At 34.8% G+C, this 21,400-nt stretch overlaps 2 protein-coding genes across 2 annotated transcripts; both read left to right on the forward strand.

The window, feature by feature from the left end:
* Positions 1-6,691: 6,691 nt before the first annotated feature.
* On the forward strand, positions 6,692-7,624 carry LOC114637371 (olfactory receptor 4C16-like). The gene has a single exon (XM_028785600.1). It carries the CDS (start codon positions 6,692-6,694, stop codon positions 7,622-7,624), a length of 933 nt encoding a protein of 310 aa, XP_028641433.1.
* An 11,005-nt stretch (positions 7,625-18,629) lies between these two features.
* On the forward strand, positions 18,630-19,692 carry LOC114637354 (olfactory receptor 4P4-like). The gene has a single exon (XM_028785586.1). It carries the CDS (start codon positions 18,677-18,679, stop codon positions 19,601-19,603), a length of 927 nt encoding a protein of 308 aa, XP_028641419.1. The 5' UTR covers positions 18,630-18,676; the 3' UTR covers positions 19,604-19,692.
* The last annotated feature ends 1,708 nt before the right edge of the window (positions 19,693-21,400 follow it).

Genomic DNA, 21,400 nt, shown 5'->3' on the forward strand with positions numbered 1-21,400 from the left:
CACATGCCTCATCATGTTCATAACACCTTTATTTGTAATAGTAAGAAGCTAGAAATTACCCAGATGTCCCTCAACTTAAAAATGTATACAGAAAATGTGGTACATTTACACAATGGAATGCTGTTCAGCTATTAAAAATGATGATGTCACGACTTTTGCAGGCAAATATATGGAACTAGAAAATAACATCCTGAGTGAGGTAACTCAGACCCAAAATGACATACATGATATGTACTCAGTGATTAGTGGACATTAGCAAAAAAGTACAGAATATCTAGGATGCCACACACAGACTCTAAGAAATGTTAAGTAGAAAGGCCCATGGGAGGATATGTCAGTTCTACTTCAAAGGAGCAAGGAAACAATCTCAGGAGGCTGAGGGATGGAGAGACCTGGGTGAGAGAGGGGAAAGAGAGGGGAAAGGAGATCAGAATCAGGTATTGGGGGATAGCTGGGGGGTCAGGAGAGAAGCCAGAGGACCAGAGAATGAATGGAGATAAGCAGCATAGGAGGGTGAGAGGTGGGAGAATCCTCTTGAAAGTACCAGAGACCCGGGAGGTAAGAGACTCTAAGGACTCAGGATGGTGACCTGAGCCAAAATGCCCAATACTGGGGAGAGGGAACTTGAAGAGCCCACCTCCAGTAGATAGACAAAGCCACAAGCGTAGGGACAGAGTTACTAACCCGCAGTCACCATTTCTGACCCAGAACTGTTCGTGTCTAAAAGAACTGCAGGGTCAAAAAAGAAGAGACTGAAGAAAAGGTGATCCGATGACTGGTCCAAGTTGGGATCCATCTCACGGGGGGAGCACCAAGGTCTGACTCTATTACTGATGCTATGATGTCCTTATATCCAGAAGCCTGATATGGCTGTCCCCTGAGAGGTCCTACCAGAAGCTGACTGAGACAGAGACAGATACCCCCAACCAATTAACTGAAGCCTGAGACCCTAATGGTTGAATTAGCAGAAGCATTGAAGAAGTTGAAGGAGAGAGCAATCCCATTAGGAAGACTAGCAGTCTCAATTTACCCAGACCCAAGGGAGCACCCACAGATTGAGCCACCAACCAGGAGCATTCATGGGCCAGTCCAATGCCCTTGCCACAAATATAGCATAGGTCTCCATGATAAGGCTTTAGTGGGAGAAGATGTGCTTAATCCTTGAGAGACTTGAGGCCCCAGGGAAGGGGGAGGCCTGGGAGGCAAAGGGGAGGAGGAATGGAATTAGGAACTGTGGCGGGGGTGGGGGAGTACTGAGAGGAAGGCCAACGATGGGAATGTGAATAAGTAAAATAATAAAAATTGAGAATTTTTTTTAAAAAAAGAACTCTGTTTTGGGGGATTTTTGACAATTTTTATATTATTTAATTTTTGTTTGATTATTATTTTATTTCTGTTGTTGAGAGAGTGAGAACATGAAGCTGGGTAGGAATTTTGGGAGGATCAGGAGGATTTTCTGGAGGGAAAACATGATCAAATATATATTGTATAAAACTTAAGTAAGTAATAAAATAAATTAGGATAGTCCATGTCTTGTTGTATTATAGGAACTCAAAGCTTTATTTATTAACACTTTGAGTGGTAGTTTAAGATACTTGTGGGAGCAGTAATGTTCTTTCACTACCTATTTATTTCACTAATAGTATTATTTCCTATTTTCTACTGACTTTTTAATCATCTACTGATATTTGTGTGTGTGTGTGTGTGTGTGTCGTGAGTGTGTTTATATCTGAAGCTTCTAACCACAGACCTTCCTTTCCATTTTGTTCCTGGGTGAGATAACGGTTACTTTGATGTTCTTGTGGGCTAAATAGAATTCAAAATTGAACTTGTAATATCATTCAGGTGTCTCATCTAAAAATAATGATAACTTTAGGGAATAATTTCTTTTAGAATATTGAATGTTATATCATTATGTGTTAAAAATTCCCTCTGGGATGCAAAAATATATTCATTTGCCCAGTAGTCTCAGGGAAAACTGCCTTCAAAAGTAGATGGACAGACAATGGTGTTAACTTGCTGAGTCCTCCAGCTGGTAAGTGAAAGATTTTTGCTTTTTGAGCTCAAATCCTAATCACAGGTTAATTCAGTGTATTTTAAACACATTTACAGTCTTAAATACAAACTACTCTTATATCCTGTGAGCAAGGTATAGAAAAACATAGCCCAACACTTTAAATCTTTACTGTTACAATGAAAATCAAGTGAAATAAAAACATTGAGGCAAAAATCCTTCATTGATGTTGGCAAAAGCTTTATGCAAGAACCGCTTGTGTGAAAAGCCATCATAGTGAAAAGACAAGGATGTGCTACAGAATTAAACTTAACCATAGTTTATTGACACAGGGGTGTGCTGAATAATTCCCCAGTACTTTACTTTTGAGATGGTGGTACATATGATATTACCAAGAGCTATAGATACCAGATATCGAGAGATTTTTTTGTCTTATCAACAATCAGAGGATGGATAAAAAAGACTAGTGATATGCAGTCTTCTGGAGGATGGCATTCCCATCTCTTAACTGACAAACATGAATAGAATACTGTACTTTTACAGTTCTTCTTCAATATCATGAGACTGTAATTTGTAGTTCATTCACATTTGAGATTTATCTGGAAAATAAACCACTAAATTTCAGAAATGTTCAGAATTAATATAAATAAAAAGACTAACATAATATGTTCAATATGTAATCGATTTCATAGTAGCATGACTTAATGACATACAAACATGAATGTATGCTAAAGGTGAGAGAAAAATGCTATGAGAATAGGAAGGGAAATTCTAAAAATATTTTTGGCTAAGAATCTTTTTTTTCCTCCCCAGTATTTGTTTCCAGTCAACCTTTGTTTATTTTTTTGGTTTTTACTTTGTTGTTTTTATTTTTATTTTATTTTTAATGTATTACATCAGGTTCTTCTCCATCCTCTCTTCTCAGCCCCTGATTCTCCATACACTTGTTCTCTGTTTCCCTTCAGAAGAGAGCTATCTACCAAATATAGCATGTCAAATTGAAATAAACTAGGCACCTTCATGAATATTACAGCTGGATGAGGCAATCTAGTAGGAGAAATAGGGTCCTTAAAGCAAACAAAATTGTCAGAGACAGTTCCTGCACCCACTGTTCCACAAGAAATCAAAGATACACAGCTATAACATACATATATGCAGAGGGACTAGGTCACCGACCCATGCAGTCTCCTTGATGGCTACTTTAATCTCTGTGAGACCAAGTTAGTTGATTTTATCAGTTTTCTTATGGTATTCTTGACTTCTTTTTGTATGTGTGTTTATTTGCTTTTGTTTTCTACTGAAATCTCCTATGACTTACTCTTGCCAATACAAAATGATTATGTCCTCTGCTTAGTAATATTTGAAAGGAAGAATAGCTACATGTAAATTTCATGCTATTTAAGGAACCTGGTGTGCAATGACTAGGTTAGAGCTCTGGGGTACATAATGAGTCCTCAGGCAAGCTGATTTTCACATATCATTTCACCAGGATAGAAAAATATTACTGTTTTTGACTGTGGGAAAGATTAAAACTCCTAGAGAAATAATCTGTCATTCTATGAATAAATAAAAACTATTTTTCTTTCACTGAGAATGGTAACCTCATCGTGAAAACAAAGAGAGTGTGGGGATTCCCTTGAAGATAGAAAAGCAGCATAGCTGAATTAGAAAAGATATGGACATGCAAAAGTAGTGATGCTTCTAATGGCAAGGGTCACCACGCACTCTCATCTACTTTTCCTGTTCTCTCCATCTTCTGGGTCGCTTTTCATTCAGCTCTTCCCCACCACCTACAACGTCATCAACTCTCCATGTGTTAACTGCTGTGTGGATCTCTTTTACCCATCCTAGAGTCTCTACAGCACTGCTGTCTTCAGGCCAGTTCAACAGAGCTTCCACATTAGGTGCCTTTTAGAACCTGCTGAAAATGTAATAATTCCGGAGAGGAAATGGACATAGGGTTATGTGTACGGACATCCAGAATAAATTTTTATCAAGGGTATATAAAAATTTCAAGGTTATCCATATAAAATACCATAGCAGATTCTGAAAATGTTCATTTTGTGAATGCCGGAACTGTTTAAACAGGACATATTATTTTACAGTCCTTGCTGCTAATCCTCTAGTTATTTAAGTCTTGGAGCTTTCTAAAAAATAAAATAGTATCTTATTTTCTTCTTTTATATACATTAGATGAAATTTCAAGCAAAGTCAGGGTTAGAATATGATCCAACGTTAGAAAAAAACACGAAAATAATCAGATAAATATTACATTTTAGGTGTTGGTGTACATGGTGATGTGGTGATGTGTTTGCCCGTATATGGAGAACAGAAGTTGATATCAGGATGTCTTCTTCAATTGCTTCCAATATTATAAAGTTCAATGTGTCTAGAATTGCTGGGTGTGAGTCCTGAGATCTGCCTGTCTCCACTCTTGGTTTGAGCTAAGTACATTCCATCATACTTAGATTTTTACGTGGCAGATATTTGAACTCATATCCAGAAAGCACTTCTTTCATTGAGCCATCACCCTAGCTCAAAGTATTACATTTTAAGAAGTTTGTGATAAGGCTAAATTTAACCTTTTAGATATTCATATATGAATGATGTTGAGTTTGCGATAGTGTAGTGTGGTATCTTATGAGCATAGATTTTCTACATATTTATTCCAGGAAGTAAACTAAAGAACCAGTCAGATAATTGCAGTACATTATATTACATTAGTAAACTAGTATAACAAAACTTTTGAGAAAAAGCCTTTCACAAATCAGAGATCATTTTCCTTTTTACAAAAAACTCATTGAAAACTTCTTTGCATGTTCTTTAAATCTGAGTCTCAAAATGTCCAGAGCTATATATTGAAGGGGTTCCAGGGACAAGGATGATTTTGACTATTGATGAAAATGATAAAAATATTATTAAAAATAAATGTTTGATATAGAACTATAAATTTTAACAAGTTTATTAAATCCAGTATTTTTAATTCTTCATATATCAAAAGTTTGTGTACATGTTTGACTATTATGAGCTTGTTGTAGAAATGAATAAACTAAGGAGATTCAGAGCAAACACTAAAAACATTATATTCTCAAAGGAGTGATAAAAATGGTACAGGTGAATGCATTTTTCCCATCACCATATCTACAAAATATATGCCATTTTCATGTACAAACATGTCATGGAGAAATCTAGTACAAAAAAATAAAAATATAGAGTCACTTTAATTATTAATAAAAACAACACAATTCTCTTATATCCGAATATTCTTGCCAATATCACAGAAGCTACAATGAATAACTTTATCTGACAATTTCTCATGAGTATTTTTGATTTATAGAAAGGAGAAAAACAACACAAGCCTATGATAGAGAAGAAAATTTGCTGAGAGAAACCTAAATGCATATAAGGAAAATTCTGTGTCTCTCATCTCTCTTATATCCCTTGCCTTGACTAACAGCTTCCAGCATCATGCAGTGAATATGTGGGTAGGATATGTAAGCCTTCTGTATATCTTATAAATAGATTTCACTTCAATTTAGGTGTTACTGACTATTTGTGTCATCCAACATTATTTTGAGAAGAAATAATTGGTGAAAAGACTCTGTTTTTAAAAGCAAAAATCATGAAAATACAACATTCCATGTTAATTTTTAATTCCAAGTCCTGGTATTTAAAAATGATTAATTGACTGTTGAAGCAGAAATGAACTGAATAAAGAGTCAATTACTATTTACTCTCAATCTTTTGTCAAACCATATTTTAATTTTGGTTCTGTATTACTGCTCCATTCTAAGAACATGGTGTTTATTAAAAGCTACTGGGTATTACATCTATCCTCTAGTCTTCTGTCAAATGATTCTAACATATGTGAATAAGACACTTATCATGAAAACATTGACAATTGAACAATATCTGCCATTTTATTTTATTTAAATGCAACCACTGGGCTCCAAATGTTCTAAAATATGCTTCAAATACAAGAAAGAAGAATCAAAAATAGTAATATTAATGATATTTCTAGCTACCAAAAACTAGTATTCTGTTCCATTGACTATGTAAGGTAAGATGTATCACATTTTCAGATTATTTGGAAGTTAGAAATATTTATTTTCTTCATGTTTATACTGGAATATCTGAAAGAATCCTTGTATAATTTTGAAATATTTCATATGTAATTATTTCTTCAAAGTATATATTATGATATGTCAAAAATATACTATATTCTTTATGGTATGGTGGTAATAGGCAACTTCCGATTTGCTTCATAATACACCAAGGCAAACAAATATATACTAAAGGTTAAGATGATTATGTGCTTTACTATTAATTAAATGTGACAAATTAAATTTAGTGATAAAGTATTACAGATCACATATTATAACTTTATATTCATTGAGTTGTAATATTAACCATAATTGTGATAACAAGGATTTGTGTTTGAAGAGTTCTATGGCAAACCATTTCTAACCATATTTGGGACTCATAACAGTGCAAATATATTGTCACTAAAATTCAGGAAGAAGTGTTCAATTACTTATTAAAAAAATAAAGAGAGAAGATCATTAATGAGGTTACTTTTGCTTAACATAACATCACTTATAAACTTCAAGCTGAATGTCTTTTTTTTTTCAGATATAGTGTTTCACATTAACCATTTCTGACCACTAATGTGAAACAATGTGGCTGAATAACAATGTGACTGAATTCATTCTACTTGGTTTGACACAGGATCCTTTTAGGAAGAAAATTCTATTTGTTGTGTTTTTACTTTTTTACATGGGAACATTGCTAGGTAATTTGCTTATCATTGTTACCATCAAGACAAGCCAGGCCCTTGGGAGTCCCATGTACTTCTTCTTGTTCTACTTATCCTTGTCTGATACCTGCTTCTCTACAACCATAGCTCCAAGAACAATTGTGGATTCTTTGCTGAAAGAGGCCTCTATCTCTTTCACTGAGTGCATAATCCAAGTCTTTACATTCCATTTCTTTGGCTGTCTGGAGATCTTTATCCTCATCCTCATGGCTGTTGACCGCTATGTGGCCATCTGTAAGCCTCTGCACTATATGACTATCATGAGCCGCAGGGTCTGTGGGATGCTGGTGGCCATAGCCTGGGTGGGATCCTGTGTACATTCTTTAGTTCAGATATTTCTGGCCTTGAGTTTACCATTCTGTGGTCCCAATGTGATTGATCACTATTTCTGTGACTTGCAGCCACTATTGAAACTTGCCTGTTCAGACACATATATGATTAACCTGCTTCTGGTATCCAACAGTGGAGCCATTTGTACAGTGAGTTTCCTCATGCTGATGGTCTCCTATGTCATTATTCTTCGTTCTCTACGGAACCACAGTGCTGAAGGGAGGAGGAAAGCCCTATCCACCTGCATATCCCACATTATTGTGGTCATACTGTTCTTTGGACCTTGCATCTTTATATACACACGCCCAGCAACAACATTTCCTATGGACAAGATGATAGCTATATTTTATTCAATTGGGACACCTTTGCTCAATCCTCTGATTTACACTCTGAGGAATGCAGAGGTGAAAAATGCCATGAAGAAGTTATGGAGAAAGAAAATGATCTCAGATGATCAAAAGTAAATGAAATCTCCAGTTAATTTTCATAGTTTGCATTAAATTAGAAGTCGATAAAATATTGTTTTTATTAATGTTTAATATACTAGATTCTTAGAGCATGAGGATTATAAGTTGATATAGTAAAGAGGCAATGTGAAACATAATTTTGTTGAGTTGATTTTAAGTAGAAGGATAAAACATGAAATACAATTAGATACAAAGACCCTTCATTGGGTTTTGTTCATGTTTAAGACTATTTCTCACTCTCTACCCTTTCTGTCCTAATACCAATTGTGGTTCTGATTATATTTTCTGCCCTTCTCCCTGTTGACTTCTGAAATTTTCTTATGATAATGGTCTATCTATATCATCACATCTTTTATTCATAAACTAATAAAGTTTACCTATCCTAATTACTTATTTTTTTATTTTGGTGATGTTTATATATGTACAACATTCTTCATTCCCTTTCCTGTCTCAAAACAACTCATTTACACCTTCCTGTTATCCTTCAAATTCAATATTTTAACTGTTATTACATTTATGCATTTATGTACATGCATATGTATTTCAATTATATATTATTTTATAAAGTCCTTTAATCATACTTATTTTATTCTGTAGACTCAGCAGATTGTGGTAGATTCAAATAACTGTAGTAGATGCTAGTATAGGAGAAAATGCATATACTTGAAGAAATCTCTGTTCTATTTGAGGATTGATTCTGAGAATCTCTGATACTCTGCTCTCAATATTGGGTTTGTAGTCACAATTTTTTTTAACACCTATACCTTTCTTCTGATTGATCTCTTCTAACTTAATTATTAAACTTACTCTTAGTCCTACTAATTACAGTGTTTTCTTTATAAAAACAATGTTCAATTAAGTGCAGCATATGTAGGTTAAAGGTAGAGATGTTTGTATTGATTAGAATCAATAGAACAATCTCTTCAAAAAGGGATGTGAATATATTGACAGATTAAGCAAAAGCAGGAAGACTCAAAGGAGTTTTAACATTTTGAAACAAAAATTCTATATTTCAGATATAAGTTACTTTAGTAAATTTTAAATCCAGTTTTGAGGCAAATATTAGTAAAGGAGAAATGGAAATTTTTGTTAGAATAGAATATTAATTTCATTATTATTCATTAATATTCCAATACTGAAGAATATTAATGTTAAGAATATTTCTAATTTTAATATCTTTATATATTTTTATTCATGGAAGAAATTAAACATGATTTTTTTACCTTGACATTTTTATAATGTTCATAAACTAGAAAATAGAAAAAAATATCAATTTTGTTATAGCAGAACTCATAAAATTTTTATTTCCTCCTTTCTACCATGTTAATTTCTGTTTTTCTCTAGGGTCTGGGATTGAACCTAGATCCTCATACACACCAGTCATGAGACATTATTCTAACTTAGAATTTCTTTAACCCAAACTATTAACCATAATTACTCTGTGTATGTGTGTGTGTGTTAACAGAAATCTGTACAATATATAATAGTATACATTGATATTTGTAGTGTGTAATTCTTCATTTTACATTCTTTGAGTTTCAATCTCAATCTGAGCTCATGCAATACCTGTAAAGCTTGACCCTGTTGTTGCAAGATGTTCAGTTTTAAATTCTCATTGACAGAATTATACTTGGTCCCTTCTCTTTTTTAAGAAAAAGAAAATTATGAACTTTGAATGTATATCCATCCTTTTTCTTTATTTTGCTTTATCATTTGAATGTTAATATTTCATGCATATCTGTGTACCATGTATGTGCCTGATATCCACACAAATATGTAATGGAAAAATTGAATTTCTGAAATTGATGTTATGGATAGTATTGAACCTAGGTGTGGATGTTGGGAGGTATATCTGTGTCTTCTGCAAAAACAACATATGCTACTAACCACTGAGTCATCTCTTCAGCCCTGTAGGTACCTTCTGAGTCTCATATTACTTTCAAACATATAAAGAACATAGCATCTGCATTTTTGTTGTCACGTATCTCCTGTAGACTGTGTCCTATACAAAGCAATTTCCAGTGTTTTGCTATAAAGATGCAAATAAGACTGAATGTGCAACTTCTGTAGGTATATTGGTTAAAGTAAACACTGCAATGGAGTAAAGGATGGAAATTCAAGTAGTAAAATGGATATGATGAAAATGATGGCTTTGACCTGATTATCTATTTAATGTCCACTGAGTTGTCACTAACTGCTTTCTCTTCCTTGAAAGAGAAATATGTTTTTCACATCTAGACATGTGGTTATCCCTGAAAAGAACACGCCATTCAGTTGTGTTTGCTTTCTACATGAGTGTACTCCTTATTGCTTCCAACAGCAAGTCAGTGTAACATCTAAGAAAAGCCTGTGTAAGAAGGTAGAGACCTCCATTATAAAGATGCAAGCCATGCCATGAAATAATAAGAGACGGCTAGTAGGTGCAGGAAGCAACCTGATAGAATTTCAGTATCAGAGTGAGTTATGAAGATTTTCACAGAGGTTGTCAGAATGCAATTCTAAGCAGTAGAAATTTACACAAGAAGACACCCCATCATGGTTTTAGAGAGAAATTACTGTATTTCTCTTGCTTACCATAGAAAACAATGGGATGAATCCTGATTCCCTCTACTTAAGCCTGTGACTTTATTCAGAAATAGAGATAACAATGTAAAACTAGTCCATAATGTTAACCCTTTATAAAGAGAAATTAAGGAATAGAGAGAGGCACACACAGAGGAATGCTATATGCAAATGATGGCAGATTGAATTGATGCTTTTACAAGCCAAAACCTTCCACATAGGCCAATAAACTCTCGAGACCTAGGTGGTACATCATACAGATTCCTTTGAGAGTCCTGAGCAGGAACTTATCCCATTCCTAGTGTTATCTCAAACTTTAGCCTTTGAAACTTTGAGAAAACGAATTCTTATCCTCTAAGTCATTCATCTTGTGGTACCTACGTCACTCATTGGTACCTAAGAAACACATTTGAATGATTCTTTTGAGATTCTTAGGCAATGGCCATTACTGTCACATATTGGAGGATGTCATCCTAGTTACCTATTTTGGCTACAAGAAAGCAATACAAATTTGGTAAAGTATAACAATATGAATGTATTGTATGTCAGCTTCACACAATCTTACTGGTGAAAAATTTTAGCAGAGACCAAGTTTTGGTTTTATGTGTTGTTCTTTTCCAACCCTGGCCAAATTACTTGTTGTTACCTCATTTGAAATATAATACCAAACAAGTGAAAGATCTGTAGGAAAAGAACTTCAAATCCCTGCAAAAAGAAATCAAGGAAGACCTCAAAATATGGAAAGATCTCCCATGTTCATGGATTAGTTAATATTAACATAGTAAGAATGGTCATTTTACCAAAAGCAATCTACAGATTAAACGGAATCCATCAAAATTCTAGCACAATTCTTTAAAAACATGGAAAGAACAATTCTCAATTACATATGGAAAAAACAACCAGGATAGCCAAAGCAATTCTCAACAATAAAAGTACTTCAAGTAGAATCACCATCCCTGACATCAAGCTGTACTATAAAGCAATTGTGATAAAGAAAAACAAAAAACAAAAACCATAGTACTGGTACATATACAGACAGTCTGAACAATGGAATATAATTTAAGACCCAGAAGTAAACTCATACACCTAAGAACACTTGATCTTTGACAAAGAGGCCAAAAACATACAATGGTAAAATGAAAGCATCTTCTATAAATTGTGTTGTTAAATCTGGTGGTCTCTATGTAGGAGAATGAAAATAGATCCATACATATCACCTTGTATAAAGCTCAATTCCAGGTGGATCAAGGACCTCAACATAAAACTAGATAAACTAAATCTAGTAGAAGAGAAAGTGGCAAAGAGTCTCAAATTCATTGGCCCAGGAGAAATTTTCCTGAACAGAACACCAATAGCTCAAGCTCTAAGATTAACAATTGGTAAATGAGACCTCATGAAACTGAAAAGCTTCTGTAAGTCAAAAGACACCATCAATAGGACAAATCTGAAGGCTATAGATTGGGAGAAAATCTTCACTAATCCTACATTTGACAAAGGGCTAATATCCAAAATATATAAAAGGCTCATGATGTTAACATCCCAAAACCTTAATAACCCAATTAAAAAATGGGGAGCAGAACTAAATAGAGAATTCACAACAGAAGAATCTCGAATGACTGAGAAGCACTTAAAGCACTTAGTCATCAAATCAAATCAAATCAAATCAAATCAAATCAAATCAAATCAAAACTACCCTCAGATTCCACTTCACATCAATCAGAATGGCTAAGACCAAAAACTCAAGTGACGGTACATGCTGGTGAGGATTTGGAGAAAGGGAAACACTCCTTCATTGTTGGTAGAATTGCAAACTGGCACAAATACTCTAGAAATATATCTGGCAGGTTCCTTAGAAATTCAAAATAGTTCTACCTGAAGACCCAGCTATAGCACTCTTGGGCATATTCTCAAAAGATGTCCCACTATACCACAAAGGCATGTGATACATCATGTTCATAGAAGCCTCATTGCAATAACCAGAAACTAGGAACAAAGCAGATGTCCCTTAATTGAAGAATGAATACAGAAAATGTGGTTCATTTATATAATGGAATACTATTCAGCTATTTATAATGAGGACATCATAAATTTTGATCTAACTACAAAATATCATCCTCATCAGGTAACTCAGACCCAAAATGACAAGCTTGGTATGTGCTTACTGATTAGTGAAATATTAGCCAAAGAATATAGAATATATAACCTACAGACTTTAAGAGGTGTAACAAGCAGAAATGCCCAAGTAAGGAGACTTCAATTCCACTTAGAAGGATGTCTTAGAGTTTTACTGCTTTGAACAGACACCATGACCAAGGCAAGACTTATAAAGACCAAAATTTAATTGGGGCTGGTTTACTGGTTCAAAGGTTTAGTCTATTATTTTCAAGGTGGGAGCATGGTGACATCCAGGCAGGTATGTTGCAGGCAGAGTTGAGAGTTCTACATCTTCACCTGAATGTTGCTAGTGGAAGACTGACTTTCAGATTAGGATGAAGGCCTTAGCCCATGCCTACAATGACACACCTACTCCAACAATGCCATACCTCCTAATAGTGCCACTCCCTGAGCCAAGCATGTTCAAACCATCACAAAGGGAAAAGGAAATAATCATGGAAGGCAGTGGGAGAGAGGGGTCTGGGTGGGAAAAGGGATGGGGGCAAGGGAGAGTGGAGAGGAGAGAAGCCTAGAAGGCTAAGAGAATGATGGAAGTAAGCATCCCCTAGGAGTAGGAGGTTGGAGGGTGGTTCCCTCTAGAAAGTACCAGAGATCTGGGAGGCAAGACATTCTCAGGACTCATTGGGCATGACCTTAGTCAAAATGCCCAACATTGGGGAAAGAGACCATGAAGAGTCCACCTCTAGTATATGGTCAGGGCTTCAAGAAGACAGACAAGGTTACTAAACCACAGTCAAAATTCCTGACTCAGAATTGTTATTGTCTAAAAGAACTGCAGGGACAAAAACAGAGAAGAGACTGAAGGAAAGGAGATCCAATGACTGGTGAACTTGTGATTCACCTCATGGGGGGGTGGGCTCCAAGGTCTTACACTACTATGCTTTGATGTGTTTACAGATGAGAATCTCACATGGCTGTCCTCTGTGAAGCCCTACCAGCAGCTGACTGAGACAGAAGCAGATACATTGGACTGAAGTGGGGGACCCCTGTGATTGAATTATCAGAAGGATTAAAGAAAGTGAAAGGGAGAGCAACCCCATAGAAAGACCAGCAGTCTCAACTAACCTACACCTCAGGGAGCATCCAGAGACTGAGACACCAATCAGGAACATTGACAGGCTGGTCTGAGGCCCCTGATACATATATAGCAGAGGTCTACCTAGTCTGGTCTCACTGGGAGAAGATGAGCTTAATCCTGGAGAGACTTCAGGCTCCAGGGAAGGGGAGCCTTGTTGAGGAGGGGTTGGGAGAACACCCCTTCGGAGGCACGAACGAGGAGAAATCAGATGAGGAACTGTGGAAGGGGGAGCCAGGAGAAGCAAGAACGTAAATAAATAAAGTAATTTCAAAAAATAATCTAGCTCTAACAAATCCATAAGAGTGTGCTCTTTTAAAAGAGCCCGGATGCAAATAACAACAACAACGAAATACCATTCATTAAATCAAAGTATATACATTTAATAAAAAAAAATTCTTGTAAAATCCAACTACAAATTCATATTGCAATGAGTCTTTAAAATTATAACTTTTATTTTTGCCAATATATCTTTTAAATAATTTCCTAAAAAGCATGGGAAAATCAATAAGATGTCTGTTAAAAATCCTGGAAACTAAGGAGCACTGGGAGTTGGGAAAAATAGTCTACTCCAAGGAAGACTATTATCAACTAGTGATCCCATACCAAATAGTTGCCTAGATACAGAAATACAACTAACTATATACAGACTGAGCAGGTTATATTTATGTATTTAGAAATATGTATGTATACGGACACACAATGAATTTAACAACATTAATAAAAAAGGTAGTAAAGAATTCAAATGATTGGGTATATGGGAGGGTTTGGAGAGTGAAAGTGAAAGGGGGAATGCTGTAATTACAATCTTAAGCAATAAAATAAATAATTAAAAATAAAAATTTCAAAAAAAACATAGTATTAAGCAAAATGAGATAGAAAATACCACATGAAAGAAACTCACATAATCTGAAAAAAAATGGATAGTGTAAACACTGGTGCATGGAATGACATTGTAAGAGGTGTATCTTATAAGGAATTTCAATTGAGTGCATATAAGTTTGACCCTAGTTATATTAAGGAATTAACAAATGTGCTTACTATTAATAGACTTTAAGCCTCTTCAGTCAGGAAGGCTTTCAAGGTTTAATGAATGTGTAAAGATTTAATTTCCGTATACACAGTAGAAAATATTTTAGAATACATTTTCCCCATAACATGAATCTTATGGTATGGGGTGTCATATAGTTAAGCCATTTGAACTGTTTTAAAAGTACACGTGAAAAGCTAAACATGGATAGTTAAAATGAACATGAGTTTATTTTTGACGTATTACTCCCAGAATGTCCTTGGGGAGTGTCAGGTGGGATTTCATCCAAGTCTCTCCAGTTTCCTTAAATTCTCTTCTTCTGGACTGCAGCTTCACTGGAAACATTGAGCCCTGTAGGACTGGGCTTGAAGCGTCATCATCACAGAGAAGGAAGACAAGGGCAATGAGTCGGGATGCATCACCCATTTTTCACATGAATCTGACTCGTCTCTTATTCACATTTTTAGTATTCACAGAGTAAGTGCTAAAGATACAATTTAACTATAATTCAACAAGTACACTGAGCATACTGCTTATTTGATTTCACTTTCACATCTAGAAATATCTACTTGTTATTTTGTGTTAGAATATATTTTTAAAGTTTATTGTAATGAACTGATATTATTTCAAAGACTCTTAGGAATTGGCCAAAATTGAAAGTGTAAGCTTTTCTTATTTTACTTTATATCATCTTGTTTTTTCTTTGCGTTAAAAAAATACTTTGACTGTAAATAAAAGTTACAGTATAATCAATTCTTATTTTCTTGTTTTCCAGTAGAATAGTAATTCTCATGAACCATGTATTCTGAAAATATAGCTGCCTGATAACTGATTTGATAACCTTAAATCCATTCCATTCGTATCCTAACTTCATATTTTAGTAGTCTGTGAGAAAATTCTAGTGGATGCTTTCCAATAGAAAAATATGTCATAGGAATAAGTTGTTGAAGTCTTAATTTTAAATTTTGGAATGAGAAATGTTGGAATAGAATTTGAAGGGAAGTGAAGATATAGTTTTAATTACTTAAAATAGAAAAGTGATGATAAAGTCAAACATTTGAAAATAATATAAACAAGTAAATCAAGAAACAATATACAAATGTACACAGTAAATCCCACAAATATGTAAATAATCTAATACATATCCCAGGAGAGAGAGGAAAATATTATCTTCTGCAAGTGTTTGGTCTGATTATTCTGCATAGAGGGGCTATTTTTGTAGGTGTTAAACTTTCTTGAGTAAATTTGTCACCTGATTTCCGTTCCTCCATCCATGACTTCAGGGTTGTCCTCTCTGTGTTCATATTAATACAAGCCTTTTACTCAGAATTAATTCTCAAAATAGCCTATAACTTCTATATAAATCCATATTTAGAATCATAAAATTGCTGAAGAAAAATATCCTCAGGCCTTCCCTTGTTTTAAAAATCCCTCTGAAATGTTTAAATTTTTTTCCTTTTAAAAATAAGCCAATTAAAAAAGATGAAGTTTCACCTCCTCACACACAAAAATAGCTCATTTTAGTTAGTTCTTACAACATATTAGAGACATGTGCCTACACTAGGCTGTTTGAATATTTTTGAGATGATTCCTCTGTGATATAAAATATTATCGAGTATAACTCTACATGAGAATTATCAAAGCTTAGTACTATATATGATATGAGAAAATCAAAGCCGATTCTATGCAAAGGAGCAGCATAATCATAATGCTGGCATTTTTTTCCTTGTAGATACTGCTAAAGATTTTGTCTTAGAAGTTAATTGACAAAGATTTTTCCTGAAGAGAATAATTCATGTGAGCAAAATAAAAAAAAAAAATTGAACAAGAACGTGACAGTCCAAAACTGAATATCATCCTTTTCTCAACTTGTTTTGAATCGTCAATGTCAACTTCATATCTAAGAAATCACATATTTTATTCAAATGCTATTAACGATTTAAAAGTAGAGAGAAATGGGTGGGTGGGTGGGTGGGTGGGAGCTCCCTCCTAGAAGCAGGGGAGAGTGGGGCTAGGATAGGGGGTTTGTGGAGGGGAAACTGAGAAGGAAGCTAACATTTGAATGTAAATAAATAAAATAACCAATAAAAAAAAAAGTACATGGTGATTCAATCTCCTCCATCCTAAATGTGGGTGGTGATTAGATTTGTTCCTTGTTTCTTTTTGAGGAATATTTCTTTGGAGATGCATATGTGAGACAGGAGTGTATCTGCGTATAGTTACATCATATGTGACAATTTGCGGATTATAATGCATAGGATGTTCCTTCTGCTACTACCTTTATCTCAGTAAAGGAAGAAATAATATGTTAAATAATAGAAAACAATGCCTTTAAGAATTTGCAAAATTTCAATGAAAGATTATGATTTCTTCTTTATTGACCTAAATTACACCTGATATATAATGTATTTTTTCCAAAGCCATATTAAAATAATGGGTTTAAGTTTTTCATTAAAGGAGTAAGGAAAATCTCATTGGTTAGAAAATTAACATTTAGTTTGATTATAATATCCTTTCATCATCACCTATTTTATTCTTTAGATGTAACTATGAGTTTCCACATCTTTTAAAATTCATCTATAATCACTCAGGTACTCATCAAAATTAGTTGGATATGTTTTTATCAGATACTCATTATTAGATTTGGGTCATCTTTGAAACTCATTATGGTTCAAAGTACATGGTTTACATCATATGTGACAATTTGCAGATTATAATGCATAGGGTCCTTCTGCTATTACATTTATCTTAGTAAAGGAGGAGATAATGTGCTAAATAGTAACATATTTGTTCTTACAATATATAATTCTCCTTACTGTCATATAGATTCATTTAATGTACTGCAGTGTCTACTATTTATGCTATGGTAATAATACAACAAATTCTATTTCTGCTTTGTTATTTGTATGTATTTAGACCTTTTCCTGTTTCAAACATTAACAAGGCTGCAATGATTGCTCTTTTGCCCCTCTTGTGGAGTCCTTTTAACAAGATGAATATTTATTACCTAATCTATGATTAAATTGTTTTTAAAAAATATTTTTAGTTACATGTGGAAAATGCCAACAACTCAGTATAATATGACATTATTATTCAATTTTCATTTCCCTGATTTTAGATTTGTAACTATACTTTTACTCATGTGACAATTTAGAAATTTGAGGAATAGAGTGTATTAACTTGAGTTAAATGGGTGGAACATTAATCAATCCATAAGATTCTATCCATAAATTATTTCTGTGTCAAATGTACTTGCTCTGATGATTTTCCTGTACTGCCATACAGGGCAAAGGACATTGATCACTCACCATTCTAATTCTTTGTAGTGTGGTCATATTTTCATTCATGAATAAGGTTGAATAACTGATTTACTTTTGTAAAGCTTCTTGTACTAGCTATTACAGTTACAGAAAATAAGAAAAGAAGGAAAATATTTTCTATTTTTTTCTTTTCACTGACATATTTTAAGATTTTTCATCACGTACATGCAGAGAATCTTGTGAAGTAGAAACTTGTGGTTCAATTTAAAGATGCATATTGTTTAAACAGGTGACCCAAAGGCAGTCTTCTGGATATATGCTGTGACCCTGCAGGAGCTAACATCCAAGACAATGCTAGAACATGAGCAATTAATGATAGCATCCAGCCCTCGAGATGTGACTGGAAAATGAACTGGGAAATAAAGTGAAATCTAGAAAGTTATAGCCTCTCTAAAACCCAGACAAGAATCCACCATCTTCTCTAAAACTTTGCTAGTTGCTTTTTATCATATTTATTATTTATTTTTATAGTAGGTTTCAACATCACCTTTGGGATTGCTATGAAGAGTGTAATGTGACATTTTGAGCCCACTTGTATCTCAGTTTTGAATTTAAGAATGTTTAACTTTTAAAGTATCTGCCTTGTTCATACCAAGTGTAAAGTTTAGCAATTTCTCCAGCAACTAAAATTAATTTATTATTTGGACTATATTTACTCTACTAGTGTCACTCTGTGTATCTGTTCTTATGAATGAATTTACTATGCTTTCAAGTATTTCAGGCAACTTAGACATTGGTTTACCTGTAGTAAGAGATTTACAATTGAAGTATCTTAAACAGTCAGTGCATACACTTGCAGGTTATAAAAGACTTTGAAAAGAAATCAAAGAGATCAATGCTTCAGGCACAGCATCCACTTCCTCTAAATAATCAAACACACAAAAGCAATGGGATATGGAAACCTCACAGAATTTATATTGCTGGGACTTTTCCATAATGAGGATGTCAAGGCAATATGCGGTGTGTTGTTCTTGCTTTGCTATCTTGCAATTCTCTGTGGAAACTTGATTGTTCTTCTCACTATCAAGGGCAGTCAGCTTAGTGAGCAGCCAATGTATTTTTTTCTCAGCTATCTGTCCTTCATGGATGTCTGCTTCACTTCCACAGTGGCCCCTAAATTTATTATAGACCTATTGGTACAATGTAACACAATTTCCTACAATGGCTGCATCACCCAGATGTTTTATGCCCACTTCTTTGGTGCCACTGAGATTTTTATCTTGGTGGTCATGGCCTATGATCGTTATGTAGCCATTTGCAGACCCCTTTACTACATGATCACCATGAGCAGACAGGTATGTTACATCCTTGTGATAGCCTCAGTTTTTGGTGCTTTTATACATTCACTTGTGCATGTATTGGTTATTATCGGACTTCCTTTTTGTGGCACCAATGAAATAGACCACTACTTCTGTGATATATTCCCACTGCTGAAGCTCGCCTGCACTGACACAGGACTCCTGGTAATTGTAATCATTACCACAACAGGAGTTCTGTCCATTCTGACCTTTATTGCCTTGGTCATTTCTTACATCATCATTTTGTCCATATTGAGGACTAGGTCATCAGAGGGCCGCCGCAAAGCTCTTTCTACCTGTGGCTCACATATCACTGTTGTATTCATGTTCTTCTTGCCACTCATCTTTACCTATGTCCCAATGGGTGATTCTGTTGGGGATGACAAGGTGTTTGCTCTGTTTTACACCATGATTGCCCCATTGTTCAACCCTCTCATCTACACACTGAGGAATACAGACATGAAAAATGCCATGAGAAAGGTGTGGTACCAAGACAAACTGTTTGAAGGAAAGTGAACCTCTGCTGGTGGAGCCTTTTTTTCTCAGTCATATCCTATCTACAGAATAAATGTGAGCAATACAGCAAGATAGCAAGATAGCCTAGTCAACAAAAGTTTCAAGCCCTCCAAATAAGACCCAAATCAACGGAGACTATGTATGTAGTTGAATCAATTAATTATTTTCCATGTTAAATAAATGGAAATTCTTTCCTTCATCATCCCAGATACAATGACTATTATTTTATTAGTAGTAGTAATACAAAGTAGAAAAGCTGTATAATTTGACAATTTTATTCTATTTTAGGTAATTCATATTTTGTTAGAGACAGATTTCATAGACAGAGAAGTCTCAATCACATTCTTTCTGCTGCTCTTGCTATAGATAACATAATAAACATGGAAAAAAAACCAACACTGTATTTGAGTTGTCCAATGGTATGTTTTTCTTATCACCTCATGTTTCACTATCATGTTGGAGAGACTTTAGGAATAAAGCTTCTTATGTTACTAAGCCACACCATCATGCAACACACTTCTTGATCCTCTGGCTCTCACAGTCTTTTCTCCCTCTTTCTTGCAATAGTGCTAGAGCTTCAGTTGTGGAAAGTTATGTAGATATATCCCTTGAAATTGGGCCCCACAATTTTGTATTTTCATTGTTGTTTTCTCTATCTGTTACAAAGAGAAGATTACTTGTTGAGGGATGGGGAATATATTTATCTGTGGTTATAAGGAAAATAATTATATTGTTTTCGGGGATTGTGAGTGTTTAGTAGGTTAGTGTTTATAGATTCTCTTCTAATAACCATGACTTCATTAGGACTTAGTAGTTAGCTACGCTTCCAGTAATCATCATGATTTCTCTCTTCTTAAGTGGATCTTAAGTCCAATGAGAGAGATGTTAATTACTACCAATAAATTTGTGCCAGTATTGTACCCCTTAGGATTATCAGGTCTGGGTGGTTGTCAATGTGGTTCATAGGTGTGATAGCTGACAAGTGAGTCATAGGCAGAGTCATAGTGAATTGTCCCCTGAACCTTCACCCAGCCGATACCCGGTTCTGAAGATATCTGTATTCCCCCTGAACACCCACACTCCAGTGTCATTCCCTTCCCCACATCCTGCCTTTCTGTGTTTATAACCCCTGTGTGAATGAATTACGATTTGAGAAAAAATAAATTATAAAAACCATAAAAAAAAACCTTCGTTGCCTTTCTCCTGTAGGAGTGGGCAAAGTGATATTCCCCACCAAAGAACATATTTATTTGTTGCCCAGAGCCAAATAATGGACTCTAAAAACATATGTACTAGTAACATTACATGTCTGAATAGAAGATATAGGCATGCATATACATATATACATAATACATACATATACATTTATACATACATATACACGAATACACATACATACACATACACATGTACACAAATACATGCATACATATATACATTTATACATCTCTACATATTAATTAATAGGAAAAATAATTATTATGTTCTTATGCTTGCCTCTCGCCATCTGGTTATCTCTAGTGCTACCTGTTCTAGCTGTTTCTGACAAGAGCCTGTCCCTCCTGTGATCCTGGTTTTGTCAGAACTCCTCAGAGTCTAGCTGTCTCTGGGATCCTGTGATCCGGAGATCCTAGATGTATCAGAGCTCCTAAGAGTCAAACCGCCTCTGGGATCCTGAAATCCTGGTGTGACCAAGCTCCTGAGATTCTAGGAGCACCTCGGAGTCAAGCTTCCTCTGGATGTTGTGGGACTGAGTGCATAGAAAGTACCCAAGATCTGCTCACAGCACCAGCTCAG

Source organism: Grammomys surdaster, unplaced genomic scaffold (assembly GCF_004785775.1).
Source record: "Grammomys surdaster isolate TR1022 unplaced genomic scaffold, NIH_TR_1.0 125284, whole genome shotgun sequence".
Taxonomy (NCBI): Eukaryota; Metazoa; Chordata; class Mammalia; order Rodentia; family Muridae; genus Grammomys; species Grammomys surdaster.